At 33.4% G+C, this 13,010-nt stretch overlaps 1 protein-coding gene and 1 non-coding gene across 7 annotated transcripts; one reads left to right on the forward strand and one right to left on the reverse strand.

Moving 5' to 3' along the window:
* Positions 1-11: 11 nt before the first annotated feature.
* HOS1 (ubiquitin-protein ligase) lies at positions 12-9,813 on the reverse strand. 6 transcript variants are annotated; one of them, XM_088212885.1, is made up of 13 exons: positions 9,665-9,813; positions 9,512-9,581; positions 9,097-9,177; positions 8,467-8,586; positions 7,204-7,594; positions 6,666-6,800; positions 6,384-6,559; positions 5,476-5,871; positions 5,209-5,367; positions 2,264-2,773; positions 1,825-1,962; positions 597-1,309; positions 12-470 (listed from the first exon to the last, which is right to left on the reverse strand). In XM_088212885.1, the coding sequence occupies exons 4-13, from the start codon at positions 8,584-8,586 to the stop codon at positions 299-301; spliced, it is 2,910 nt and encodes a 969-aa protein (XP_088069011.1). In that variant the 5' UTR covers positions 9,097-9,177; positions 9,512-9,581; positions 9,665-9,813; the 3' UTR covers positions 12-298. The 6 variants fall into 6 exon arrangements, with proteins under 6 accessions (XP_088069011.1, XP_088069007.1, XP_088069009.1 ...); XM_088212881.1 differs by having other exon boundaries at positions 9,019-9,177; XM_088212883.1 differs by having other exon boundaries at positions 9,014-9,177.
* A 57-nt stretch (positions 9,814-9,870) lies between these two features.
* Positions 9,871-9,944, forward strand: TRNAV-CAC (transfer RNA valine (anticodon CAC)). Its single transcript has one exon. It is a non-coding gene; the product is annotated as a tRNA-Val (tRNA).
* Positions 9,945-13,010: the final 3,066 nt, after the last annotated feature.

Raw genomic sequence — 13,010 nt, forward strand, 5'->3', positions numbered from 1 at the left:
CGGCTATTAAATTGAGAATTGAAAATTTAATTTTTGTTCAATTTAATATGGAAAATGACTTCATATAAACTATCATTTCTTCCAAATTTTCAATACAAACTCGTGAGGCCTCCTGCATACTTGAACGGCCACGACTGTTAAAAAGAATTTATCATAGGAATCAACACTAAGGATCCTCTGCAAAAAGCACCAATCTGTCACTGGAGTGATTACCGTATGATTTGACTCTTCAGAGTCCACCGAAAGGGACTACTACATAAGATCATGGACAGTTTAGGTTACAACACAGGCAACTGCCTCATCTTTTCGCAAATCTACGTCTTCTTCTTCCCGTCACTGGAGTTGCTTGCAATGGGTTCGCCATTTCTCTGGCTGGACTCTGCTGCTCCTCATCACTGGTTTCATCCGACCTCCATCTGAGCCCACCATCCATATTTGCGTCCTTAACAGGGGAAGCCTCCTCTTTGAAGCTGCCCACGTAGTTAACGTTATATAGATGGAACAAACGCAACAACAAAAAAAAGAAAAAAACCTTGAATATGTTCAAAAGAACAGCAACAACAGGCTAAAAGGAAAATTAAAAGCAAAAAAGGTACCTCCAAGAGATGTCCATTGCATCATTTGAAAAAACCATGTTTGCAGATCCATCATCTCTTTCTGATTGGACTCTTTTACCAGACGTACTAAACAGCATGTTTTGGACAGAAATTTTGTCCAAAGGACTGTTCCCATTAGTTGCGGTTACCGGATTGGCAGTCCCTCTCCGGGAAGGAGAATTGGCATTTCGGAATTCATCACTGAATCTATTTGGTTCTGCTTCCAGTGAGATTTTATTATGACGTGTGTTCATTAGGTGAGTTCGAGGAAGTGCTCTTGAGGAACTTCTATTGATTTCTTTGAATGGGGTTACATTAGTAGGATTATTGCAATGAAGTCCAGGGATAGAGATGTCACTTAAAGTTCTGCTGACACTAATTTCACTCTTCTGTCCCCTTTCTGCATTTGAAAAAATCCCTTCTTGGCGAATAGATGAGATGGCGTTACCAATGCCAAAGGAAGGGTTGTTAATTGGCCAACGGAGCTTTGTTGGAGTTTCAAAAACCGATGGGTTAGGGGCAGCAATATCATGGTCCTCCCGCAGAAGAAGAGAAGAATCAGCAGATGAAGGACCTGACAGAATGGTTATATTTGGCTCTCCTGCACTGGGAATTTTGGATTTCGCAGCCATTTCAGCTTCTGCATTCTCAGATAGTTGTCCAGTCTTTAACTGTTGCTGCTGCACTGCAGGCAGCAACTCCATGCATTTATCCTGTCAGAAGAATGTATCAGTATAGAAACTTGTAGATGAAAAAATTGTTCTCAATAATTATTTTAATTGAAATATCCGTGTGAACAGAAAACGAGTGCATGGATGTCATAAATCTACCAATAACAAAGTCTAAAGACTCAAACTGCAGCAAGGCTTGTTTATTTGTTAATTATTTGCAAGGAAATCTTAATGGAATGACACACCACATCTCAGATCATTTCTTCAGGTGTCCACTTAAGGCTGCATGCCGTGGGTGCTTGAGCCTAGTTTGTCAGACTTTTACTATAGCATCTTACTGTAGACATTTAAGATTACCAGCATTTAGCAAATTGAAAGGGAAAAAAATCCTAGATATATGGGGAAAAATAACAATTATATTTAATAGTCCTCCCACTATGCCCCTAGTAGATAACAGGTGCAAAAGATTTTATTACATGCATGATTCAGTTATTAGATTAGTTTTTTCTTTTTGAGGTTGTGCTTTTATAATCTTGAGAGGTTTTAAAATCACTTACAACCAATCCTGTTCTCCACCGACGTTGTAATCTCATCCGAGATAGTTGTTCTTCACCAACAGAATTCTCAGAAATGAAATGGTCCTCCATGCTCTGAAGCTTAAGATTAACTTGGCATGCCTCTATATAACGGTAGCGCTGCAACGAGAAACACATTGTTCATAAGCTTCGAAGTGGTCCAACAAAAAACTTTTTTAAAAAAAAAACTACAGAAAAAGTCTGGTGCAGTAGCTTTGAGACTTGATCACGATCCTCACTTCTCATTGGGCATCTCTGTTAACATTCACTGAGATGAGTATGGCTAAATCCAAGAGGTCAAAATTTTTGAAAAACTCAGCCGGCTATAGTTTTAGGACTTAAAAAAAAAAAGAACAAAGAAACTAATATACTATCTCGAGTAGGCTAGACTATAGATAACATGGATAAAAAGTAGAGTTACCTGAAGATAAAATACTACTAGAAGACTTCCTTTACTTGATAAAGGATCATCACTTGCAGAATCTAACAGGCACTTATGAAGATATTTCTCCTCATCAGAATTCCATGGTAACTCTATGATCTGATCGATCCAATTCCTCCATATACAAAGGCAACAAAATTCAGTGACCAAAGTTTCCATCCAGTCCACCCAACTTTTGCATTCATCTTCAGGATCATCAGAAACACCTCTCCTTGTAGCATAGTTCAACTTCCTTTCAAACTTCTTTTCCTTAATTTTTGTGCAGAGCATCCGTTGATAAGTAAATGCTTCCATCACAAGAGCACACGACACCCTAACACGAACGGCAGTGACAGCTTCACTGAGTGAAACCAACCGTGATCCACCATCACAACCAGACCAACGTAAGACCATAAGAGCTGTCTCAGGGTTTTGCCTTTCTAATAAAACTCGTGCAATCTTAGGATGAGTCGTCGGGCCACAAATCTCTGGAAGAAGGTGACAAGCTTCCTAAACATATAATTTGGCAAAAAAATAATCAGCAAACCAAACAATACTTGAGCATAAAAACAATATTGTTGGGAGAACAAAGCTGTTCCACAGTCATCCCAACACATGAGACATGCAACATAATTTTCACATTAGAACATAATGTTACCATTCCTACTTATGGATCGTGTTATGGGAAGATTCACAATGAAATCAATAGGTAGAATGACATTTTTCTTTGATTTTTTGCCTTTACATATCTTTAGAAATTAAAGAAATAATTAGGACTTGTTGGATAAAGAGAACTCTATGATATCTAGAGTAGAAAACTACTGTTAATTCAAGAATAATTTCAGATATAATGTTTTTTCCCTCTCACAGCGGAGGATATATAAAAAGAGAGCAGCTAATTCTGTAATTTTTGAATTTCCAGAATTACCTAAACTACTCGTCTTGCGATATACTTATTTCCCACCCTACTACATACTTAACACTTAGTTAAACACACTTAAATAAAATTACATAATAACATTTAAACTAACACATAGATAAGCAATTACACAAGATTATTCCTTTTTATTCCTTCCTTAATAAAAATGAGGATAGCATAGTTGCATGTGACCAGTGCTTTCCCATGAGGCATCAGTTGGTGATAGACCTTCCCAGTGAATAAGAACTTCATGCTGGCATTGTGAGTTTGGGAAGCCAACTGAGATTGAGGTTAAGGATGAGGAATTCCATGATGAAAAACGGGAAGAGTGGAAGAAACCCCCTGCTGTCCATGAAAGGCCTTAAGAGAAGAAACATGGAAAACTGGTTGCAATTTAGAGGGTGGCAAATCTATTTCTAAGCAAATTCATTAATCCTCTATATGACCTTGAAAGGCCCGTAAAAAGGGGGAGACAGCTTATGCACTCTCTTGTGTCCCAGTGAAATCTGTCAATATGGTTTTAGTTCTTGGAACACCACTTCCCAATGGCTACTATCATAAAGCTATTTCATTCTTTTGTTGAGCTTGCTACAACTGAACCCGTAAAGTGTGAAGGACTTTGTCCCTGTCCTCAAGCTCACAATCAACAGCTTTCAATTCAGAAAGTCCAGACAATGAGAGGAGTTGTGGCACCTCCCTTCCCATCAATAATTCAAAGGGAGTAGCCTTGAGGGAAGAGCAATAACCTGCACTATAAGCATACTCAGCCCTAGAAATCCACTGAACCCACTGTTGCTCTTGGAAGAGGCTATCAAACTCATCCAACATTTGATTCAAAGAAACCGATTGACCCACATCTTTAACAAAAGCTGCATGAATTTTAGAAGGCATGGGAGAAGAAGATTCCAACATATATGATGAGTGAAGAAGATTTTGGAATTGTCATTGATATGCTAACTACACTGTAAATCTTTTGTAAATGGGTTGGTACCCCTTTTTTTTGGTACCATGCTAATATACTAATGCATTTTTATTTAAAAAAAAAAAAAAGATAGCAACATGCCATGCAAAGTCACCTTAGAGCATTATAACACAAAACTTATCTGCATAGGCTTGAAATCCGATGTAACAGGGCCTAATGTTTGTAACCAATTAATTCCCAAGACCAAATTAAATCCAGCCAATGCAAGGAGAATAAAATCCAGCAAAAAAATTGTCTGCTAGGAATTTTCTCACTATTAGCAACCACAATCTGAAGGGCATTATGATGAGCAACAGGTTATTCAAGACTTTTGCCAAGTTCTCATCGAATAAACTATGAGTGCTTCCAAAAACCACATAATAACATTTAAACTAACACACATAGATAAGCAATTACTCAAGCTTATTCCTTTTTATTCCTTCTCTGATAAACCTTAGGTTAAGGAATTATTTTGTCCCAAACACAAGGCAATAAGCTATGATAAAATAACATAACTTAGCTAATGCTAAAGCCAGCAAGTGGTTCTTCTAAAACCTGATTAAATTAATTTATGTTTTTTTAGAATGCACATTTAAATGCAGGTAGGTTACAGTAATGCTATAAACCAAAAACTATATGAACTGTTTGCTTGATCATTCAGAAGTTTAACTGCAAAAAAAATATGAAACACGGATCTGTCCGCTTTGTAAAAGAAAATTACATTGACACTGCAATATGCTACAAGGGTGCCTTTATGCAGGCACGAAGGAAGCATTAATATGCCACTTCCTAGAATATACAATCCCAATATACTATACTAATTGAGACCCAGAACTGGAACTATGATAGGCCAGAGCCTGATTGCTCAGGTGGCACCACCAAGGCTCCTTAAGGAACCAAGTGACATGAGGTTCAATTCCCAATCTAAATGCTATGCAGGCAGAACAATTAAGATGACCAAGTTAAAGATTTCAACAGCAAAAGAAACCAAGAGCTAAAAAATTTTAAACTAAATAACAGCAATAAATTGGAAGTCCATGGAAGAGAGGAGGAAAAAAATGTTACCTTAAGTGCCTCATTTGTGTGGTCATCTAAGAGATAAAATATAAAAGATTCTAGTAACAAATGCCGGGGTATGTCAAAGATTGCTGCAAAATCATCAATGATGTGCCTCCAATGTTCATCAGGCACTGTCCAATGTCGGTCAAACATGTAATAGAGAAACTGTGCCATCATTAAGAAAACCAAAAAACTCGGGTTGTTGGGATGTGAGGAAGAAGATTTTAGACATGGTAAACCAATATATTTGAAGAATGTAAGCAAAAAGGATACAATAGCTTGCTTTGCTACCACCAAGTCTGAACCACCATGTAAAAAGAGTATGTCAATAGCAGCTCTAATATTTTCAAATGGATAACATCCTGCAACTCCTTCTATCTTGGACCTAAAGAATGATGAGTTCTCATACTTCTGCAAAGATGCCAGTTCTGATTCTTCGGGAGTGTGTGACTGCTCTATATCAAGATTTGTTAGTGCATCTTCAATAAAGAGGGACCCGTCCTGTCCTCTAGACTCTGCAGAGTGATTTACAACATCAGGCCATGCACGTCTAATTGCAGCTGATTTCCTTTCACGAACGAGATAATTCCATGATGCAAAATCAGTATAATGAGATATCACATTCTCTAGAAATTGGTGTCTTATGCCCCAAATCATAACCTCCACATGCTGAAGGCAAAAGAACAGCAAGGTCAAAAAATAGTATATCATTGAAAATCACTAGTTTTAATCTTGACTAACAACAGTCAACTATTTATTTCTCCTCAAACTCTGTACTTTAGTAAAGGTTAAACAGCATCTTAATACATTTAATTGCAGGCAAGAGTAGAAAAACAAGGAAAAGAAACAGATGCGTCCATTCATAAGCACAATAGAAGTCCAGTTACTGATTACATAACTTAAAGAGAATGATTTTTGAAGACTCTAAACAATTAGGCGCTGTTGGTTCATCAATTTAATCTTTCACTACAAAACACAGCATCCTGGCTCAAGAATGAAAAGAGTGCAGATCCCATTTATTCATCATGGTGCTAAAAGCATAAAGAATATGTAGCCATATAGTTAAAGAGATGACAAAGACAAAATGAAAAAGGCCAAACATAAGAACTATATTTAAGAAAATACATATGAAAAAAAATATGAAAAATCCATGTAACTAGAGAATGAAATTTTCAAATAACCTGCTTGGTCTTTAATATGTTCTCTTGAAGTTGGTGCAAGTCTTGAAGCTGTGCTGACAGAGTACCCTTAAAAGAAGATTCCAAAACTTCAAGCACACTAGAAATGCCAGCCAGCTGCATTGAATACTTTAGAAGTAAACTCATCTTAGCTTTCATCCCTTCTGCCTCAAGATTATCTAAAGAAAATTGTTATGGGATAACAATGCCCAATTACGGACTCAATCCAGTCAAAATAAATAACAGATTTCAGATATTAAAACATTTCAAAGGTCTTCAGGATACATATCCCTCCAAGTTCGGTTAGGATGTTCTTGAATGTTCGCTTGATCCAATCTTTTATAACCACTTCATCCAACAAGAAGGCAATGACTGGATCGCTAGAAACAGCAGTCTCGTCCATACAAACATCTGTAACATCTGTTTATCTCCTCTTAAAGAAATAGCAAATTAGGAGGACTCCAGCAGAAATGGTGATAGATGCCCATATATCATTTATTACTGTGACATACTCTAAAAATATAAGGCTATCTATGTCTCATATTCAAAATTCAGTCAAATGCCTCTGTGCAGAAACTAATCATAGAAAAATAAATACTATAGTTTCATAGAGAAATAGGTTACTGAAAAAGAGAACTATCTTTCGTTCTTTATGGAAATTTATTGCTAGATAATTCTGAGGCATTGTTCCTTATGAGATGCTCCATAAGTGCATGTATGTATGCATATGCACATCTAGTTTGAGTAATGGAAAATATGTACTGGAACTGTGGGTGTGGTGTATATTTTCAATGAAGAAAACACAGACATAATTAATGGATACAGTGGCAAATCAAAGAAATCAAGTTATTTTCCAGTGCTACATCGAACAAAGAATAAAGACGTTCAACATCGGCAGTCAACTGATCCTCCCCATCTTCTATATCTTGAAATCTCTCATCACATTTTTTAGAAATGAGACCACCATCTATGCACTCATAGTAAAGGCGAAGTCTAAATGTATTTTCATTCTTCTGTATTGGAATTCTACAAATTGGGCAAGTATCACATCGCTGACCACACTCTGTACACAAAGAAGCATGTCCACAAGAATTCAACACATAATGCACATAACGCCCACAGCTTCTCAAGTCCCTAGTTGCTCGGCAGCGTTCAATTTTTGCTTCTTTGCACAACTGATTGAGATCAATAGATGCCAAGTGTTGCACAGCTTCCTGAAATGAAAAATGAGATGCAATACTTAATTCCCGATAAAATAAGCCACTTAAAAACATTTAGACCATGTTTTGCAGTCCATATCTCATGTTAAAGTTGGTCTATTGAAGTATAAATAATTTGAGCACGCATTTTTTGGCCAGATTGGATGCTTTCACTTGATTTCATACTCAATATTTATTTGGAGAATTGTGTAATCCCAGTAAAATTTGACTCCATATCAACATAGATGCAGTAATTCAGTTAGAAGATTCAAACAGATCAATAACACAGCGTACCACCTTAAGTTTTCAGCATAATTCACTCCAAATTTGCAGTTATATTCTATTCCTTGTAAAATTACAATGCCATGAAAACCTTTCAGAAAAACACCCACGGTACTCAAGCAACGATGTGCCAAAAAACAGGGCAGTTCCCCCTTGTCAGCAGATACCACCAAACACAAATCTGTATTCTGGTCAAGTATCAAGAAGCATGCATACAGGCTTTCAAACTTCGAGCAACATAGCGAGCAACATGCCATCAAAACCTTGCTTCCTCGTCAAATGCATAAGATCCTTAATACGGTAGTTGGTCATACAGATTATTTGTGAACTTTAGAAGTAAAAAGCATCATGGAAGAAAAACAGACAGCAATTCACTCATCCACAAATCAACTCTGACTTTATCACTCTCACTCGACCTTCAACTTCATTTATTGATTTTTATTGTAAAAGCAATATCATTTATGTTTTTGGTCCTTGACAGAACTGGAAACCACACATTACACCAGCAATAGGTATATTCTAAATTTAGCATTGTTGTGGTCTCACATGGAAAGTCTTGATACATGAAAAGTTCTTTCTGATGGTCTATTGTTCAAGCAACTGACCTCTGATTTCGCCTTTGAAATTGCACCTGCAAGGGGCTTTGAACTAGAAACACCTGCCTTACGAAGGTTGCTGCTGGGAACTTCTGTTCTCAGATTATATATGTCCCCCATAGATGACATCTAGAGAAATTAGAAATAACATTACAAAATCTTTTACTATTTCTAAGCACAAAAGGACAAAAAACTAAATTAATCTAGATGTTAACCAAGCACAACAGATATAGATTCTCCCTCAACAATTACGAAAGTCAATGACAAAAATAGGTTACGTACTCAAATAAAAATACTACAGTCTAATTATCATTAACCATTTTAATTAAAACCTTTAACCTAGCAGCTAATTTCCATCATTATTAGGCTTTAAAAGATGGAACCTAAAACCTTAAATGTATACAGACCAAAATATAGACCCATCACTATTAAACAAAAGAAAGAAAAGCAATGTAAAATGCTTAATACAGAAGAAAGAAATGGATAAAACCACCATTAAACAGGACAGAAGACAACCTAAAAGAATTGGCAGCTAATGTATAAAACTCGGTTTCACCTAACCATGCTTGACATAAGAAGAAGTTAAGTAGTCATCAGAACTGCAATCTTTGTGGCCTTTTTATTAGTAAACTCATTCACCTTCACCTCCACCAAAAAACTATATAAACCATGGCACCAAGTTCTTAATGCACGTTTCTGCTTCTAGAACTCACCGAGTACCTTTAACATATAAATTATATAAAATAACATGAGGAGAAAAAGAGATGTTAAAGATTCAAAAACTTTAGACATGTAAATAAACTTGGATAGAGTATATTATAGAAATATCAGCTTCAACAGTTCCATAAACGAAAAGGGAAATGAAATATCAACTAGTATCACAGATTCAAAAATAAAAAACACCCGGTTAACAAAATTAGAACTCATTTCTCTCACGTAGTCATTTGAATGCAAGCCAGTAGCCACACAATGCGTGCACGGGGAACTCCTTAAACTCCCAAAAATAACTCGCAGACAGTAAAAAGAGACGCAAATGAAGATCAAGTAAACAAACCTTCATTTCAAAGTTGATGAAGAAAATCGAACCATGAAAGCGTAAGTCAGTCCGTTACTGTAGCTTGCCTCTAGAGAGCAACCAAATTCAGAGACTGAAGTAAAGAATAGAGAATTGAAGAGTTAAGTAACTAAAGCCAACAAAGATTTTTACCAGTAAAAGTGAGAAATTTAAGTTTCGGGTCGACAGCTTGAAGAGGGAAAGAGGGAAAAGAGGGAGAGCGAGCCAAAGAGCCCCCAACGCCAAGGGTTTCAATTGAATAATTTACAGGAGCCGTGATCAAATGTGCAAAGGAATACGCGTTTCGAATGTTCAAAAAATTCAGTATTTATTATTTTTAAAGACAACCGCACAAACAAGTCTGGGTGGTGTAGTTGGTTATCACGCTAGTCTCACACACTAGAGGTCCCCGGTTCGAACCCGGGCTCAGACATTTTACTATTATTTGTTTTTGTCTCCCACATAATTTATTTCTTCTTTTCCCGTATCTCTTTTTTGTCATTTGTTGTGCTTCATTGCTCAATTTCTAAAATCGTATATACACGTCAGATTTTCACTGGTAGTATCCACATATTATTTAATCAATAAATTTAAATTTTATTTATTATAAATTAGTTCTAATTATAATATACAACCAACATATTAATATTTTAGATGTTAATATTTGTGACCTTCAAATATAAGGCAATTACTTAAATATTAAATTACTCTATTGATGGTATATTCATTATTTATTAGAACAATGCATTCTAATTATTTTTTATTGAATATATTATATTATGCTAATAATGTTACACTTTCACTTAAAATGGTATTGATTGTATACTTTTTGTACCAATAATATTATTTCAAATGAGATGTATTAAAATTTTAATAAAAAACTTGATCAATATTTTTAATGAAAATATGATCTATAATTAAATATACATTGAGATATCATATTTATTTAAAGATAATTAAATTCATATAATATTAAATATTTGTCTTTCAGCTTTTAATGAATTTATTTGTTTCTTCTACTTCACCAACAAGATTAAAAATTTTATTTATTATCCCTAAATATACAAAATAAAAATTTATAGTGATAATCTGTTTAAACTTTAATATTTCACTATTATGATAGTTTCATATTAAATATTTATTTTTCAACCATTAACATGAGATAACTATTCGTCCTGAATTAAATTAATAATATCATTCTATCTAAAAAAATAAGCTCAGATTCATTAATAGTTTTATTCTAATATTTTATATAATTAACGTGATTAAATTTAACGCGTAAATTATAAATAACAATATAATAATTTATTGATTGTTAAACTTAATGTTCAAATAAATCTAAAAAAAAAGTATTATATTTTTTGTTCGATGATTGATATATATAATTACTTCAGATATCACTTTTACAAAAATAGTTACACAATAATATTTTAATTAAGACGATAATTCATCAATCATCTTTAAAATCAAAACTTGGTAAGTTTATATTTCACCAAATTGGAATTACATACCTTTATGTTTTTGTAGAAAATATATGTATGGGGGTGTGAATAAGCTAGATTGCATTTCGAAATAAAATGTATGATGTTGTTCTTAATGAGACCGAATGATTCTTTGTCACAAATGCGAAGGTAATTATTTTTATTAGACCCTCAAAATATTTGTATTAATTTGTCAAAAATAATGAAAGAGAAAAAATCAACAGCAAGGTAAAATAATGTGGAATAGGTTTCATTGTAATGAGTTGGTAAAATAAGTTAAATGAGATTGAAAATATAATTCAAAATAAAAAATTATCATTTTGCACTCACTGCAATTTTCGTCTTTGTAGGATATAAAAATGTTACAAATTTGCATCATCATTATTTTTTTATTGGTTTTATTGAAGGTACGAGAGTGTAACTATGAATACAATAGTAGAATTCAAAAAAAGCAAATGACATTTTTTGGATGCTATAAAGCAAGTTAAAGATTTTATTTGTTTACAATTTAAGTTTAATTGTCTATGAATCTTAAAATATTTTATTGGGTTAGAAATTGCTAGGATTTCTATAGGTAACCATCATTTTCAACGCATTTATACCCTACAACTTCTTAATGATACCAGCTTTATTGTTTTAACATGCAGACTTTCTCATTGATCCAAAATACTCCATAAATGCTAAAGAAGGTCATTTACTCAGAAATCTTTTTTAGTTTTGCAAACTTTTTACTCAATAATATTTGTTTATCTCATGGCTTGAGATTGCATTTGTAGTCCATAAGTTAAGGCAGTATGTGTCTCGATCTCATGAATTATATATTTAGACAACTCATTAGCTTTTAAGGTATCTCAAATTCAAGTATACTAAATGATCAAAAAAATTTCAGATTTATTAGCCAAGTTTACTACATTATTAGACGTTAATCGACCTTCTAGCAAATATACTAGAAAGTTTATGACTAATTTATTGTGTGTACTTTTTAAAAAATATTATTAGGCATACTGGAAAGTGAATAAGTAAACAACAATTGATCACTATTTTGTTAAAATTGAATATCGAGCACTTGAAACTACTATTAACAAAAATTATTCGGATTAAAAAACAGTTGATTAACTTTGATATAAAGTCATACGATAACCAAATAGTTATATATATAACTTTCAATCAAACTTTATATGAACGCATTAAACATACAACAATTGTTTGCCATTTTTTATTTGTGGTCACATATATATTGGTTGCGTAAAACTTTTACCATATGATCCCAACATCAATTTACATATATTTTTACCAAGGTTGTGTCGCATAATTAATTATTATTTTTATATTATATAAGATGGTTGTATTATAACCAAATCAAAGTAGATATGAAAATAATAGTAAAAAATTATTGTCATGAATCAAATAGAATAAATACGAAAGTGTACCTGAATTCATAATAAAATAAATATATTCGTCATACGGTAGATCTTCCAAATTAGCACGTAGCATTTTGAGTTTTCACAAATTTTCTATTTCTAGTGATGTGATATCATAATAAAAAAATATTACGTATAATTTGGAGACTATAATAACATATTTATAGGCAAATTATATATGTAAAATTTGTATATTTTTAATTTGACCCATCATAAAATTATAAATTACATATTTGGTATGTACACATAAAATAAAGTTAATACTTTAATTTAATGTATTAAGGTCAAATTCTTAATCGTATTGGATCATTTTTAAATAGATTCAATTAATTTAATAATTTTTAATGTACAATAATTTACACATATAAATTCATGTTGTAATTTTTTTTTTAAAAACTAACAAATTGTTCATAATATTTGTTATCCATCTGAAAAGGAGCACTAAATGTTACTTAAACCTAATTAACCAACATAATATCATTGTGCGTGCGCGTGCGCGTGGGGGTGTGTACTTATATATGTAATGTGTTTTAGTAAATAAATGATACACACATTTATTTCGTGGTTCTCTTTTTCACTGTGCGGAAACTCTTTTTT

The sequence above is a fragment of the Carica papaya genome, chromosome 2 (assembly GCF_054855325.1).
Source record: "Carica papaya isolate Zhongbai chromosome 2, ASM5485532v1, whole genome shotgun sequence".
Lineage (NCBI taxonomy): Eukaryota > Viridiplantae > Streptophyta > Magnoliopsida > Brassicales > Caricaceae > Carica > Carica papaya.